General features: G+C 44.6%; 1 protein-coding gene across 10 annotated transcripts in view; it reads right to left on the bottom strand.

Moving 5' to 3' along the window:
• The window catches only part of LTBP1 (latent transforming growth factor beta binding protein 1), a 436,575-nt gene that overhangs the window by 134,112 nt on the left and 285,503 nt on the right, over positions 1–16,960 (bottom strand). For 6 of the 10 annotated variants that reach the window (XM_075536011.1, XM_075536010.1, XM_075536008.1 and 3 more), the window contains 4 exons: positions 16,016–16,138; positions 8,531–8,698; positions 4,477–4,704; positions 2,184–2,206 (listed from right to left, as the gene is read on the bottom strand). In XM_075536011.1, the coding sequence (XP_075392126.1) occupies positions 2,184–2,206; positions 4,477–4,704; positions 8,531–8,698; positions 16,016–16,138 (542 nt within the window). The remainder of the gene's footprint in view (positions 1–2,183; positions 2,207–4,476; positions 4,705–8,530; positions 8,699–16,015; positions 16,139–16,960) is intronic. The other 4 variants (XM_075536012.1, XM_075536013.1, XM_075536018.1 and 1 more) reach the window with 2 other exon arrangements.

Raw genomic sequence — 16,960 nt, 5'->3', positions numbered from 1 at the left:
TATACATCACATATCACTCATCACTGCACATATCACTGCATATATCACTGCACATATCACATATCACTGCATATATTACTCCCCACCCTGGCCACCCTCCTTCCTCTTTCTCTCGCTTCAACTTTACACCATGAGACCTTGGCAAGGCGCCCAAACCACAGAAATTGCAGTTTCTCCATTCATTCTTCCCAAAATAAACTATGGTAATATCATAAGAGAAAATGTTAAGGGATCCTTAATGAGTTACCATAAACCTAATTGTAAACGGAGAAGAAAACTAAGTCAAGATGAGATGTCCAGCAGATGCCGGACCAGCCCTGTGTTAAATGATTCCTCCACACATAAGTAGAACTCAACTCAAAGTTTACAAACTGCTGCATGTTACTGACTTTCAGTGGTGCTAAGAGCTGCACATGTTCATGTAAAAGCTGCAAATCTGTTCTGTTTCTTGGCATCAGAATACAACAATTTCCCCCTGATGAGCACTGTCCCTCCAAAACCATAATTTCCTTTGTCTCAATTCTTTCAGCACTGGCGACATAATAGCTAGGTTACTAGATCCTCCATCCAGGAGTCCTGAAGGCACAGTGGGCTACATGCTGGGCTGTTCAGGAGAGAGCGAAGGCTGTCTGCCCCGATGAAGAGGCACCCCCCAGGGGTGAAGTTCTACGCTGCCATGTGGGGTCGCTAAGAGTCAGGATCAACTCAATGGCACTGAGTTTGGTTTTTAAGGTTGGGGTGGTCCTCCCCCCACCCCAAGTGATGGCTGCTCACTCAAAGGTGGAGAGTTTAAACCCACCAGTGACTCTGAGGAGGAACTACGTGGTGGTCTGCTCCCCGAAGTAGTACACATATGGAAACCCTATGGCATACTTCTACCCAGTCCTGTAGGGCCACTGTGAGTCAGAGTGTACTAGATGGCAATGGGTTTGGTGTGGTCTCCTATACATACAACCTAAGATTTTAAATACCATTTATAATAATTTATATATAGGGGGGCAGTTCAAAAAGTTCATGGATAAGTAGAATGAAAAGATAATGAAGTTTTACAGTTTTTAAAGCCCCCTTATATGTATGTGGTCCCACCTAAACTCTAACGCTTAACATCTTTTTCAACTGAATGATACATGAATAGAGAAACAATAAAATTAACTACCACAATAAAATTAACTACCATATATACTCGAGTAGAAGCTGACCCAAATATAAGCCGAGGTACCTAATTTTACCACAAAAACTGCATTAAAAATGTGCTGAAAAACTCAGCTTATACATGAGTATATACGTACCTAATTCCACGCTATCATTAAATGAAAAACGATGGTTTAAATGCATTGACCAAATGCATTCAGAAAAGCAGCAGTTTTACATAAATAGGACTTTTATCCAACAAATGCATATTGAGTACCTCGTACTAATAAATTCCAATTTATAGTGCCATTTTATGCAAATAAAATCCTACAAATACAATATATTTATAAAAATATCTCCGAACATTTCTGAGCAGAAATCTAGTATTTGTAACTTGACTGATTTATAAGGATATACTCTGTTATTTATCCTAATTCAATTCAAACATGCATGGCAAATTTTAGTTGAATTCATAAGTGCTTTGCCCATTTATAAGGAGTCCTAGTAGCAAAGTGGATTAAGTGTGAGGCTACTAACAACAAAGTAAAGGTTCAAACCTAACCAGCTGCTCCCTGGAAGTAAAGCGAGGCTTTCTACTCCCACTTAAGAGGTACAACTCTCCGAAGCCAGTAGAGGCAGTCTACTCTACCTATGGGCCTACTCTGAGTCAGAATTAGCTTGGTGGCAGTGTTTCCGGTTGCTATTTTTGTTTCGCTCGTTATATACTGATCCCAAGACTACGCAATGATATAAACATTATCAGATCTTTCTGTTTATAGATCATTCCTACAAGTTTCCACCACTGCTTTCTCATTAGAACTTCAGCTTAAAAAAGATTTCTGTCTTATTTGGCCTCTACTGTTTTCCTACCAATAAGCCTACTGTCAATTATATAGCAAGTATTCCCTAAGCATTTCTTCAGTGAATAAATGCTACCTTTTCTTAAACCATGGAAAACAAGTAACTGTATTTAAGCCTAAAAAACCCACACAGAATGAACAGAAAAGTATTGTGAAGGTGGAAAAGAGGATTTATCGTGAAGAATGGATTACCTTCTCAGAGGGTGCTGTTGCCACTAAAACCAGAAGAGAAAGCAGACATTAGTAACAAATCTGAGGATTCACTTATCATATTTCAACTTTAAAAAGCAATCAACATGAATTATGTCCATGTCCCATTTAGGAGGGATGTACAGGTAACACTGACAGTAAAATGACCATTGAGATGTCATAACTCAGCTAGAGAGGCTCAAGCAGTACACGAGAGAATGAAGTTCTTTCCAACCTTATCAATGAAAAAATCTAGGCAATTTATTAAAAATTACAGAAGTGAACACTTTCTCGGTGCATTTAATGCTTAAATTTGATGCTGTATGCAACTTCCCTTAGCTTAGAAAACATATATAATAATCAAATCCTTATTTTTAACATAGTTTATAATGTTTTAAATGCTTTCATAAATGCATTAATGTTAAAAATGAAAGCTACTCTTTTAACAATCGTTGGCTACATTCTCAATAATTAATACATTTTTATGAGCATTACAGAAACATATATCAACTAAATCATGAAGAAAAATATCCCGCAAATCAATCAGGGCCACTGAGAGGTCATAAATATGTGGAACAAATGACATATTTCACAATCATAGGAGGGAGGGGGTTTCTCTGTATTTTGGAGGAATTGTTCTGCCTTAACCAATCCTTAGCAACAGCCCTCAAACTTCAGGCCAATGTTCATGGGACATTTCACAAAAGTTGGTGTCTCTATAAACATCAACATTCATAATAGACAGTAACTCATTAGAACGATATAGGTTTCAGATCAACAGAAGTCTCTGCTGCGATATTCTTGTAGTTGGAGAGAACCGACTCGTTTTCTCTCTGCCTTGCCCACGACCCAGAAAGGTCACATCCTGTGGAGCAGGATTAGGACCAGGAACTATTCTCCTCCCCGCAGTGCAGATTCTGAACACTATAAACACCTGACTATGCCTGGCATCCTAATCAGGGCAGAAGAACAGACGGACCAACACTGTCAATTCCAGGGGCGGTCCCACCTGCTCTGCCTCGCCAGGAAGACACTCAGGATGCACAGGAGTGGGTAAAATATGCTCCAACACACAAGTGCCGAGAGCCCAGAAAAACAGATCTGACAACCAAGGAGTCGTCCCTGGGTGGGATGCTAACTGAGGAGGGGAGCTGGGAGCCCACCCAGAGGAGCCTCAAAGGAAGGCCTGGAGATGTACTTCCCCCAAAACCAGCACCTGGCAACCCTGGAGCTCAGTTCTACACTGATGCACCTGGGGTCTCTAAGAGGCAGAATCAACTCCACAGCACCTGGGCTTTGTTTTTACCAACTTCCCTTCTTTTACTGTCTGTGACGCTCCACACCTGTGCACCCTGCCTTGTGACCTAAGAACCAGCGATGAAAGGCAAGCAAGCAGAGCTTTGTTAGAGTAAATAACTACCCGGTAATACTCAAGGGTTTACATCCCTTCTCTCTGCGGGTGAAAATCTGTGTGGTAACAGAGACATCCAAACGACCATAAACCAGTTGATATAAGGAAACCGAGATAGTGCAGATCCCCCTTTCTGAACCCCAGCCTGATAAGCAACCACGTCTGCTGTATCCAGATTCCCCTACATCGCTATCAGACCTTCATCTTCGACGGGGGAATATGTTCCTGGGCTCGTAGGTAGCACGATGTGTGGCATCTGGCAAAGCCTATCCCTTCTGCGGGTGGACTCCAGGATCTTCTGATTCGCTCTAGCCTACCTTCCTTCATTTCCCCTTCCACTAGCTCTGATGGCCACTCAACCCTCTTACCATGGAACCTCAGTTGATGTTTTAACTTTTTAAGCCTTGTTGAAATTATTTCTTTATAGTCTTCAAGACACGAAATGAATGAGGGCTGCTACCTGGAGGATGAAATCCCTGTCCAAGACTAAACACCGGGAAAGCAAGGGCACAGGCAGCCACTGAGGCAATGTCCTGAGATGACCATGGACTACCAGTACCTTTTAGATAAATACTGTTCTAGAACAGTGGTTCTCAATTGGGAGCAACCCCCCACCTTCCCCCGAGATATTGGCAACATTTGGAGACCCTTTGGATTATAACATCCTCAGGTGTGCTTTCCACTGGCAGGCCCAAGCTTTGAGGGCAGAGATGCAGCTCATGTCACCCAAGAATGCCCAGGAGACGGTCCTTCACAAAAAAGTCTTGTCCAACCCTGAGAGTCTATAAGGCCAAGCTTGAGAAACCCACTTCTAGAAAGGCGCAGACTGAGCAAGCAAAGCACAGGCATCGAGAGCCAGAGTTCACGACCCCTTCCCAATCTCACCTGCGGGCTCCGCCACTCCTGGCCTGTGTTCCCGGGAGTAGGTCAGGGCCTCCACTGGCTCTTCCTTTGCTGGGAGAGGTGGAGGATGAGTACTTTTAGCAACAGGTTGAGTGTTCTTTGGCTTGACAAATACAGGTCCTTTACCTACATGGTGATGGATTGGTCTGCGCCTATGAACGCCAGAAACTGTATAACCCATTCCACCAGGACAGATTTCCTTAAAAGCAGCTAGATTTGGGATGGGAAAATATTCCTTTTAAAAATCTAAACATGCAAAGCTTATACAGAGGAAAATATCATGCTGAATATCTATTAATAAATCATCACTTACATAGTTACATTCAAACACTTCAAAACAGATGCAAATAGGCTTACATAGCTGTTAAACTTTAGGATTTATAGCAAAAGCAAAAACAATCCTTTCTTACTAAACATTTCTCATTTAATTTCTTACCCATGCCACTTAAGAGGTTTATAGATATTTTTTTGTGTAACATGTTAATATATCAGCAACCAATTAGAAGATCTTATAGTATATATTTCATCATATTAGGATAAGTCAAAGAGTATTGCTACAAAATTTTTGAAACTTTTATTAAACAAATATATCCAAATGTGAAGACACTATCCCTTGACATAGCCTCCATTTCTAAGTCTCTGCATTTCTGACCATGGACTTTTCATCTCGCTCGCCCTTCTCCAAAGAGTTCTATGCTTTTCGATTTATGACATGTCAAAGCAACACCCATGACCCTCAAGGGATTCAAATGATAGTCCTTTTCATTGGTCTTTGAATTGTGGGAACAAAGGCAGTCGAAAGCACCAGGTCAAGGCCGTGGGCTGCACGTGGCCAGGCGTCACAGTGAAATTCTCCTGTGAAGTCCTCGCTACCGGGGATGGTTCCATACTTTCCCGTGCGATGGTCGGAGATTTCCTCACCAAGGCAGTCTTCAGCTTCCTAAAGACGTCTTCCTAACCCTCCTGTCCTGTGCGGTGCAAGATCCCAACATTCAGCTGCCGCATTTCCCGAGCGGCCTTCTCTGCCTAGGATTTCACTCACCCGGGAGATTCTGGTAAACCGCCATTCAGACTAGACTGTGCTCTCTGGATTACATTGGTGAAATCCAATTATTGTATGGCCCATAACATCATCTTCGTTCGCTTTATTCTTGCCTTAAATTCCACTCGTTTAACTGGAAAAGATCAGCTCCTGCAACACTTTTGGGACCTCCACACCAGAAGCTTGCTGCGGTTAAGATGTTCCCTTAAAACAGAGAAAGCTGAACGAAGGGGGAGCTGCCCCGTCAGGGGTAATTCCATGCTCTCCATCCACTGAGGCTAGGCTCATCTCATGATCCTTCTAGAAACTGCTGTTCATATGGGGCAACATTCCCTTAATCAGGGGTTGGGGAAGATGCCTACTTAACGTTTGTTAAAATTTTTATATTAGCCCACCTTCAAAAAAATCCTTTCCCCTCGCACAAAAAGAATCTTTTCTTTAAAAAAAAAAAAAAGTCCCCAGAGACTAAGACAAAGTTTAAGACCGAGCAAACGCGTCTGCAGCCACTCACTCACTGATGACAGAGACATGTTTAAACCCACTTTCTTCGGAGTCAACCTGTGCACATATGAACTGGAACCCCAAAGGCAATACTTTTTGACTTACCCTTGTATGTTACATTATATGTATATTAGGACACATTCTACTAGAAGAGATATTTTACATACTATATACATCATATGCTATATGTTTAATATCAACAACAAATAATCAGGCTGTCTCCTTTTCCTCCAGCTTTGGGATTCATTCATGAGTGATCGACACGGAATTCAGTAACTCTTCTCTGAGCTAAGAAGACTAGCGAGAAAGCAAAGACGAGCGCATTAAAAGGGAAATAAAAGCAACACTGCTCGCGATTCAGGGAAATGAGGTGCCGAGAGAGTCACGGTTTCTTGTAGTGGAAGAAGCCAAGGGGGTGCAGCCAGAACAGTGTGGACCCACTGACTTAGGGCTTTTGGTGAGGAAGGGGTCCAGGGAACGAGTTTTTGAAGAGATGGTCTCAGAAGAGGAAGCAGCAATCAAAAGAAAGGAAACCGCTAAAGAGGTAGGAGGCAGAAACCAAGAAAGAAAACCATGCCAAATGAGGATGCAGTTGTGTTCAGGGGGCAGGAGGGCTAGCGAGCACCGTGCTGGCTGGTGTATTCACTGAGAGAGCGAGGAGCTAGTCTGTGCTCTGGAGCCAGATCCCTGCCTGACTAATCCCCATTCATGAGCAACGGAAAGGACAAAGATGGGGCAGCGGCGTGAGGTGGAACAGAAAAACTCCAATGAACTCCTTTGAGGGTGGTGTGTGTGGGGGGGGAGCACGTTAACCCAATATGGCCACCAGGCAGCGTAGGGCCAACGCTGTTATTTCCACTTCATATTGGAAAGCAGCCTAAGTCGTTTCTCATTTCCACTGAACAAGTGTTCTCCTACTGAGTGGCCTGGAGCTAAAAATTACCTTTTAATAAAATTAAAACTCTAAAATCTTCCTTAAAACGTGCTGAAGTATGGCTTTTCCAAAGATCACCTAGGATGGAACTTCATTCTTACATTGGAAAAGGCGATTCTGAATCGAGAGCAGATATTCCAAAAGAAAATGTGTTCCTCTACCAAATATTGAAGTATTTGGGTTAAGTATTTAATTTCCTTAAAACTTCATATAAACAAAATTTGGTGAAGCTTCAAATGTTGTCCTTGATATTATTTTCAAATTCAACTTTTCAATTTGGGGGCAGAGTGCCCCCAAATGCACTCAGCTGCTGCCCGAAAGGTTGCGGTTTGATACTCATTCGCAATTCCTGGGAGAAAGATGGGCAGCGTGTCCCATCAAGATTTACAGCCTAGGCAACATTACGGGACCGTTCCACTCCGTCCGATGAGCGACGCCACGCGTCACAAGTGGCTCAGCATCAGTGGCTTTGTTTTCATTCGCCATTCTGATGTATCATCATGTAAAGGGTTTGACAAGGCGCATGAAATGTGCCAATGAATCACGCATATCGTTTGATTTAGCTTGACTTTAAGAACACATCTATTCGATCCCCCAAGAGGGTATTACCTGGGGGTCTTCCTGAATTCACCCAGTCTACCAATGCAACCCCAGCGTTGTAGTTGACTGTACCTTGCCAGTTCTTTCTGATGCCAACCACCAACAAATGTAGACCAGGACACTTGCATCTAACCCCTGCCTGCTCCGTTGCTACAGGACACAAATGGGCACTCTGAGAGTGGATGTACTGCCCAGGTAAGAGGACCCTGATGGAATACATTAATTGATATTTCTAGGCCTGCTCTACATCAGTGAGTGTAAGGCAACTCCCTCTGCTGAGCTCATGCCCAGTGTGTGCATGGTACGATGCGCTGCCTTTTGTCTGCTCAGCCCTGCCTCACCTGGCTGGAGAAGTGGGTGACTCAGTGGTGGGGGTGAGGTCCTGATTCACCCACTTGGGCCACGAGGCAATTAGCCCCCAGAGTGAAGAAAAAGAATCATCTTTTTAATATCCATCTCCCCATGGACGTTTATCAAGGAGTGGGCAGGCTCCGTACGTTCAAGCATGACTACGGTGTTCTCTGACGCCAACGGAACACACTTCAGCATGGTGTTCACCAGGGACCCGGGTAGCACAGGTGGCCCAAGTGAGCGAATGGGCCAAAGGACACAAGGCCTTGCGATAGTCTAAAGGATGAGTCTAAAGGATGAGCCGCCACCAGGAGAGTCAAAGCCTGCAGAGCCTGCTGTTCTCGCCACACTTGTAACCAGGAGGCCGAGAGACCTAGCAACTGAGGCTCATTGTGCTGGCTTTTCACATTCCTGGGGAGTCTGACGCTGCCCGGACAGGAGAAAATGTATTTGCCTATGACTTTTTCTCAGGGGCTCAACCTTGTATGTTAGAATTGCTTTGAATGGGATGAGAACACACTGTGCTATTAAAACATCACCTTCACGTCAGAAAGCAAACCGCGCCCGGGTCGCCAATGTCCCCCTGCGAGCCTGTTTGTGCGTCTTACCTGTGCCCAGGAGGGGACATTTCTCACAGTGGGGGCCCCAGGCCTTGCCCACGCTACAGCAGCAGAGCTGCTTGGTGAGGTGAACAGACAGAGGGTGCATACACTGCCTTCCGTTGCTGACCAGTCGGTAACAGGGCCCTTTCTCTTCAGAAATCACAGGGGGGTCCGCTGAAGCAGAGAGATAAGGCCTGATGTCACACGAGAAACGGACACAGATCCACTTTGCACGTAACAGTCAAGCGTAATCTTGGTGTCAAGTCTGGGCCAGAGACCACCCTTTGGAATAAATCTGCCTAGACGTGGGGTCGCCTTTCTAGGTTCAGCTATTTTTCAGAGCAACCTGTCTCCTGACAGGGATAGTGCCCCCACCGGTGGGACCCTTCTTCCATTTTCGCAAACACTAAATTCAGTCTGTGTGCCTAACGGTAGAGAAATGTTTTCAGGAAAAATAACTCCGTCTACACAAATAAACTTAAATAAAATAAACTTAAATAAAATAAACTTAAAATAAAATAGTCACTCTTGATCAAAGTCATCCCCTCCCCCTTGTTTGCTTTCTCTTGATAAGCCCTGAGAGGGCGCTGCAGGATGGGAGCTGGTGGATAACCATCCTCTGCTATAAGATCGGGAGAGAACATGGTCTATGCCACCGGGGAGGCTACACATCAGTAGCTACTCTTGTCACTTGAAGGCCTTGAGGCCAGTGAACGGCGTTGGAACTGGGCAGGAAGCAGCTTCTGACTTGCAGCGTCTCAGCACACAGGTCCCTCATCTACCCAGCCAGCACCCGGGAGCAGGAACCTGTGCCGTGCTTCACCTCTCAGAGAGCACTGAAGAAGCGCACGAGGCCACAGTCATGAGACGTCTAAGCCCTAATCCTGATCCCTGTACTAGAGATCCAGGAGATTTACCAGGCAAGTCGTCATCGAGGCGATTCTGACTTAGGGTGATCCCACACGTGTTATAGAACTGTGTTCCCCAGGGTTTTTCAGGGACAGATTTTTCAGAAGTGGACCACCAGGCCTTTCTTCCGAGGCACCTCTAGGTGAACACTAACCTCCGACCTTTTAGTTAGCAGCTGAGCATGTTAAGCAGACCGTTGCACCACCCAGTGACTCCAGAGAATATGTGAGTTCATTAATCTATGACTTAGACACTCCCACTGAGCACACAGCCAAATATGGTGATAGAAGGATGCACTGTCTTCAAGAACGTCACTTCGTCACACAAATGTGGGAAGGCCAGAGCCAGACCCGCATCATTGCAGAAGCAGGCCAAGTTAGAAGAGGCCCCTCTGGGTCCCTTCTTCCACTCCAACCAAAGCTATCTGTCTGTCAGTATCCAAGTGAGGTTCTTCTCTTGCCCACCCCCCTACAATACCTTCCTACACTTTTGCTTGGATATTAATTTTCATTCCTCCCATAGGAGGGATACCTCAGCTAGATGCTGGCAGATGCAAACCAGTTACCTTAAAATACTGGTGCACAGTGGAGAGAGAAAACACTTAGAACTTGACAGGCCTGGGTTCCAATTATGGATCTGTCACCTGCCAGTAATACACACCAGGGACACTCACATGACCTCAATGAGCCTCGATTATCAAAGGACAGGCTCAAGGACGCAGATTAAGGACAACATATGCAAAACACATGCAAGTCAACACAAAGCACATGGTAACACCTGTTGCCTTGTGGAGTCGATTACGGAGTATAGGAATCAGAAGCATCCTGCAGCAGCTACTCTCATTGATGGTAAAACAGACCGCCCCACACTCCCCAGGACACCTGGACCTCGCTCGGTCCCATTTCAACAATGCGAACGCTTCAGTGTTCAGTTGCTAACCAAAAAGCTAGAGGATGACATCACCCAGAGCCACCTCAGGGGGAATAAAGGTCTGTCAATATATTCCCCAAAACTCAGCCATTGAAAACTCCTTAGACAGCATCAACTCCATGGCAACTTTTTCTTTACAAAGGATGTTCAGCGCCTGAGCCCATAGGTGAAGCAGGGACAGGGTGGGGAACTGAAAGGAGAGCCCTTCATGAGCAATGGCTGTGCTAAGAGCAGCTCAGCCCAGAGCTCCCTGAAGAGTGTCCTAATCCAGAAGTCGGAGGATTGAGTCGTTGCCCCTCCCATCCACCGGCTCTCCAGAGTCTGCACAAGTCAGGCAAGATTAAAATAAAATTTAAGAGCATTGTTATTATCCTCAAGGGTTCGGAAGTCCCTGACCTAACAGAGCATCACTCATACGGCATGTGCCTGTGTCTGGATGCTGTGTAATCTTAGGAAGACGTATAATCAGCTCACAAGTGGGTTTGGCTCCAAAGGGTCCTTTCCAAACTGATTGTTTGGAACGTACAACACATTATCTCCATAGAAACGATGTCAGATCAATCCACAAGAGCCTGCTTTCTACTTGGCGGGAATTAATTATAACACTAATCGCATTAGTGTTAGTTCTATGTCCCAGGAGCAAGGTTCTACATAGCAGAGCAAAGTGTTATCTCAGGTCCTGGCCATTGGCAGTCACTGTGGCTCCCTCCCACTCCGTCACCCCCCTCCTTGTGTGCACCTCTCCAATCACTCTTGTAGCCAGCACCCCCCTAGTCCTCAACCTGCTCCCCTCAATGAGTCCAATTCGAAATCAGTTACTGCGCCTGTTCCCCAAATTAAATCCACACTTCAAATCACCCATCCAGTGCATAAGGGATTCCCATGAATGTGAGCGGAGATGTTTAAGAAGCGGATCCCTAATTAAAACGAATCTCTGGTTGTTGAAATCTAAGGCACAGAGAAAAACACACCATCTCCGGCATGCAATTGCCTGGAAAGGAAAGTAGATGTCTAGCAAGCTACATTTCCTAACCATCTCACTCTGAGAGGTTTCTATTTTCAATGGTTTTTATCCCTGCCCCCCTCCCCATAATTTCCTACCCCAAATATTCTCCATAAATTCTGGAGGGTCCCAAAGCACATCAAACCGTGACTAGAAATTTGGAATAATAGAGGAACACTATTGGCTAATAGGGTCACTAATAAGTCCACTGTCTTTCAGTCCTGATTTGCTCTGATCATGTTCTAACTGCCCAGTTGACTCCAAAGACTTACAGTCTCAGAAACTCACAAGCAGTTCCACACTGCTCTACGGGGTCACCATTCATCGGTACTCACGTGATGGCAGTGAGTTTGGGGTTTGTTTTTATTTGTGATTTTTTAAATTTTAATTTAATTTCATTTTAATTCTAAAATATAAGAATACTGGGGGAAATGGGGAGCTAACAATGAGTACAAAAATGAAGAAACTATTCTAGAATTGACTGTGGTGATGACTGCACAACTCCTTTTAATAGATTTAAATCCTGGGATTGTCTGGTTCAAGAATTGTATGTGCATAGAATCGTTAAATAAATAGAGTAGAAGAGTAGCAACACAAAGCGAATGGCAATCTTGAAAAGATTAGATGTGATCACCCAAAGTGCTTATCGCACTGTTGACCATGTACTAGGTGCACAACCCCAAATTACCATAGTTATTAGCATTGTTGGGTGTCTACTAGATGTAGAAATTCACTCATTTTACTTTGTAAAATGTGATTTAGAACCATGCTTTCCTATACTTTAGGCACCAGGCACATGCTGCTACTAAGATTTCATTTAAATGAAATAAATTTCGTATCTCAGTCATGTTAGGCACATTGCAAATAGCTACCTGTGGGCAGTGACTGTGATACTAGACCGCAGAGATGCAGAATATAGAGGGTCAGCATTACAGAAAGCCCCAGGGGATACCATTTGGTTACTAAATTTTTCCTATAAAGTTTGGTAAGTACTATCTGCTTCTATAAAGAGAGCAAACGATCTCTGCTAGCTATTCAATCCTGCCCTTGTAGCAAGAATGGAACTGTAGACAGTATGTCATCAATGAGCTTGCCTGTGCTCCACCAATAAACCTTTATGGATAAAAATGCATCGTGGATCAGATGTGGCCCACAGGCTGTAGATTGCTTTTTGTGACAGAGCAGAACCCTGCATCTGGAGGCAGAATCCCAGTAGACAGCTCCGCTCTCAGTGACTCGTTTGTGTGATTTTGAAAAGCTACTTCGATTCCTAGGCTCAATCTTCCAATGTATGGAATAAGAATATAACTCATGTGAGGAGACTGGTAGAATTAAAAATAAAAGCACATACATAAAACTGGCTTAGAATGGATGTGCCCTACATCGTGGGGCTCCCCTACCCATGGCCCACATTCCTACCCATCTTTTCTAACCCTCTGTGTCCGTCAATTAGCTCCTTGTTCAGGGATCAAGAAACCAGAAAAGATAAAAAGTTCTGGCGCAAAACTATTTATCTGGGCCTTTTCTCTGGGACACAGGCACCCACCCTCCCAGCTCCCAATCCGGTGCTCTTGAATTCCCAAGGAAAAGTAATTGTCCTACCGAAAGCCAGAAAAGGCTTGCTACTCTGCAGAGGTCATTGTCATTTTTCTCAGCTGTGACAGACCAGCTCTTTCTTCGCAACAGAGACAGAAGACTTGCAAAGTGGTGCTGCTGCATCCCAAGGCACAGACAGAAAAGCCAGAGGCTGGGAGCACCAGCCCTGCAACCTCGGTCTTTGCAGCGTGGGTGACTTGGCAGGGAGAGCAAGTGAAAATGGTGGCAACGCTGCGGGTGTTCAGAACCGCGAGGGCTCCCCGCTGCTCCCCAGCCCTGGCCAAGTGTGCTTCTCGGCGCTCCCAGAGGCCGCCCCGCCCTGGATGCCTAAGAGGCCCCCCAAAAGAAGGCTGCCTGGGAGCAGATGTGCTTGCATGCTCCTGCTGCTGTCATAGCGCCCAAGGAGTCATCTTACCAAAGACTATTTGCTCGGTGTCTAATTTTGCGTGTGTGATCTTTGTACCTAAGCCGGGAACCCAAAGCTCAGCAGGCCGAAGTCCCCGTTTGCTCCAAGGGAGAAAGATGGGGCTTTCGACTCATGTAAAGAGTTCCTCTCCTGAACTCACGGGGTGGGGGGTGGGGGGTGGAGGGGCAGTTCTCTCTTGTAATGGAGGTCACCGGAGGTCATCAGCTGCACGGCAAAGTCTGCAGTCCGAGTATCCCTCGGGAGCCCTGGTGCGGGGCAAATGGGGACCATTCGCAGCTGCTGACTGAAAGGTGGCCAACAAAGGCCCAGGGACACCCACCGAAAGCCCGTGGGGCACCCTTCCACTCTGAAATGCAGGAGCCAACCTGAGTCAGCGTCAACTCGACTTCTTCTACTTCTCCTGTGACAACCAGGGTCCCACAGATCAGGCTGCTCGCCTTCCCTATTCCATGAACACCGCCTCCCCCGGAGCCTACCCACCTGTGTGCATGCCCCAATCTGTCCCCCAAAGCACAGTTCTCTATCGGGTCGAACTGGACCGGCCCGAGTCCTAAAGAAACTCTACATAGCTTTGGGATTTTACAGATGGTTACATCTAAAGGAAAGAGGACTCAATCTGCCCACTCAACGCTGGCCATGCGCCCAGGTTTGAGCTGCTGCCTTCAGACTGGGTCATCTAACCAGCACCAAATGATAATGCTTATCACTGCAGCCTTTGTAGCTGAACCGTAAAATTGATTTATTTACTTTTCAAATAAGATTGGGTGGTTGCTTAATACGTTTGGCATTATCTGGGCAATGACAAGAAAAATAAATGCTGAGGAAATGTGCAAATGTTTCAAAAATCTTATTGGCAGATTTCTGCAATCTTATTAAAACCTGGATGTCTGCCCTTAACTCTAGACATTGGAGATAGTCTAAGTTTAATAAAACATTGTGTGAGCAGCCTGTATGGTTTGTCCAATCTGTAACCTTCAATGTAATTATTTTAACAAGATTATAAATCAAATTATTTACACAGGAAAAATACTCCCAACAATTAGGCACATGTGTGATAATCTTTTATATTTCAATAGTAAAACTATTAAAAATAAGTACTCTGGTAACTCAAGTCAGCCAGATATTATGCCAAAATTATCTGGCTATTGTCAAAAGTATGATTTTAGGTTGGACATTCCCAAATCCTTGCACCAATTTTCAAATGTACTAATTTTCAAATGCACCTCGCATGTAAACATAATGTCACACTGCCCCACGAAAGAGCACTGTAATCAGGGCTCTGCCTGTCTTGTGATTAGAACTGTTTATAAAAAGGGCATGGAAGAGAACTTACGTGCGAAATTTCCTAGTCTGCATTTGGCAGTTTTAAAAGAAAAATAGTAGCAATTAGTACCCGTTCCAAAAGATCCAACAAACTCATTTAAATTAACAAACGAGACTGTTTTATTCTGCTATGTCTGTATTTTATCATCTCCGTGCCTATCAGCTTACGCCACACAGCTGAAGGGCTATGCGTGGTTAAGAAGAAAGGATCGTAGTAACCTCTTGGAGAGCGTGGCTCGATCACACAGCAAAGGTAAGTAATGTGGGGACAAGATAAATGCAGTCTAACGTAGAGCAAAGCCACATTCCGAACCCACAAGTAAGAAACAAACCCGTGGCAGGTCAGAAACTAAGCCAGGATTATTTTTTAAATGATCTTCACCAATTCCCACCAGAAATGTGTTTAAAACTGTAAAGCTCTAATTAGAGAATATTAAAAATCTGCCAGGTGTTTTCTTACATTTATAGTCATGAGCCTATGTGACGGAAAATAAGCTAGCCTTACATACTACACGATCAAGAACCTTATACCTCACATACATACACCTCAAATAAGCATGTGATTTGTACTATTTGCACAAGATTTGTGTGTGTGTGTGTGTGTGTGTGTGTGTGTGTGTCGGGGGAATGATATCTTTGGTGACAGTTTATTTTCCAAACCAAAGTTAACATGTGTGGTTTGATAGAGGATTTTTCCTTGCAATGTGTAATGACAATTCTTAAAAGCTTAGATACAGCATTTGTAAGGCAAAAGTTATAATTTATGGAGAATCTCAGAGGTTTTTTGAAGATCATAGGCTAGAATATTTTAAATTAGAACTGAATGAGCAAATGTGGGATCGAAGGGCTTGGTAACTATTTCCCACTGAGAAAACACAGTGAAACATCATTCAGTCACATTCCAGTGACTCAGAATTTGGAGTAATTAAAGACAGGAGCCAGAGCAAAAGTTACCACTGCTTAAAGAAGCCTTAAAGCCCTTCTGAAGAGTGGATCCTCTATCCTCTCCATGTGCTGCAAGGGGTTGATACGCTACTTTTCATGAAATCTTTTCTTTTCATTGAAGCATGTTACCTCGGTATACTTGAATTCTACCCAAGTTTTCACTGTCCCATTTTTCTGATTATAATAAAGATGCCTTTTGGGCAGGTTTCCATAATACAGACTTATTTTACAGTGTCAGACTAGTCTCCTCACTCTTTTCACATCAGTTCATGAGGATCGTCTGCATCGTTCCTGTTTGGGGGATGAACCCCCTAAGGCTTCTGATCCAAGAGAGAAACAAAAAGTGAATATTACTTACGGATGCAACTTGAAAAGGTAGGATCCGGCCCAAAGCCCATTTTGCAGGTGCATCTGTAGCTGCCCATGGTATTCAAACACTCACCATTGGGGCACACACCTTGTAGCTGGCACTCATTAATATCTGCAAGGAAACACAATGGCGTTACAAGAGGGAGATGAGCCTTATTGAATACGCCCTGGCTATTAAGTACACTCACTCTCTACAACTATATTTACCTCGTGGTAATAATAAACAAAAGATGCTCGAAGGCGTATTGCAGGAGGCACACATGACTAAAACCAGAACCGATAAACCTTTAAAGGATGTCTATAACGTACATAATAAATATTTGTCACATATCCCCTATGTGTCAGGTTCTGTTCTATGTGCTCGGGATTTACGAACAACGAAACAGTGTTGGTGGATTCTGGGGGGCAACAGTGATTCACTGGTGGCCTTCTCACCTTCCAGACAGCAGACCTGTTTCACAGGAAACACCTGGCTGTCAGTGGAGGCTTGCATGTGGTTACCAGGTAAACCGATTTCAATGGAGCTTCCAGACTAGGAAGAAAGGTCTGATGATTTGCATCCAAACTATCAGCCCAGTTAGACCCTGTGGATCACAAAGGGCTGAAGTGCAGTCACCCAGGAAGGCGGGGGATCAAGGGGCTGTGTCCTGTCACCTTGTGCACGAAGTCCCCAGGCGTCAGCCAGTTTGACATCAAATAGCAACAGCAGTGTGTGCCAGGCGTTTGGGAGCACACGGGCAAGGCCTGCACACTCCCACTGGCCAGATACATGTATGTGTAGTCTAGCTACACATCCAAATAGGTGAAAAATTAAGGAAAGGAAAAGCAGTTCAGGATACCACAGTTAAGGAAGTTAAATGACAAGGTTACCCATGTGACAGTGAGAGTCACTGGAGTCAGTTAAGGTACGGGGGGACTGCAGTGCTCAGAAACA

This window comes from Tenrec ecaudatus, chromosome 17 (assembly GCF_050624435.1).
Source record: "Tenrec ecaudatus isolate mTenEca1 chromosome 17, mTenEca1.hap1, whole genome shotgun sequence".
Classification (NCBI taxonomy): Eukaryota; Metazoa; Chordata; class Mammalia; order Afrosoricida; family Tenrecidae; genus Tenrec; species Tenrec ecaudatus.
The sequence above is the reverse complement of the archived record's forward strand: the minus strand, read 5'-3'. Positions and strand labels throughout refer to the sequence as shown.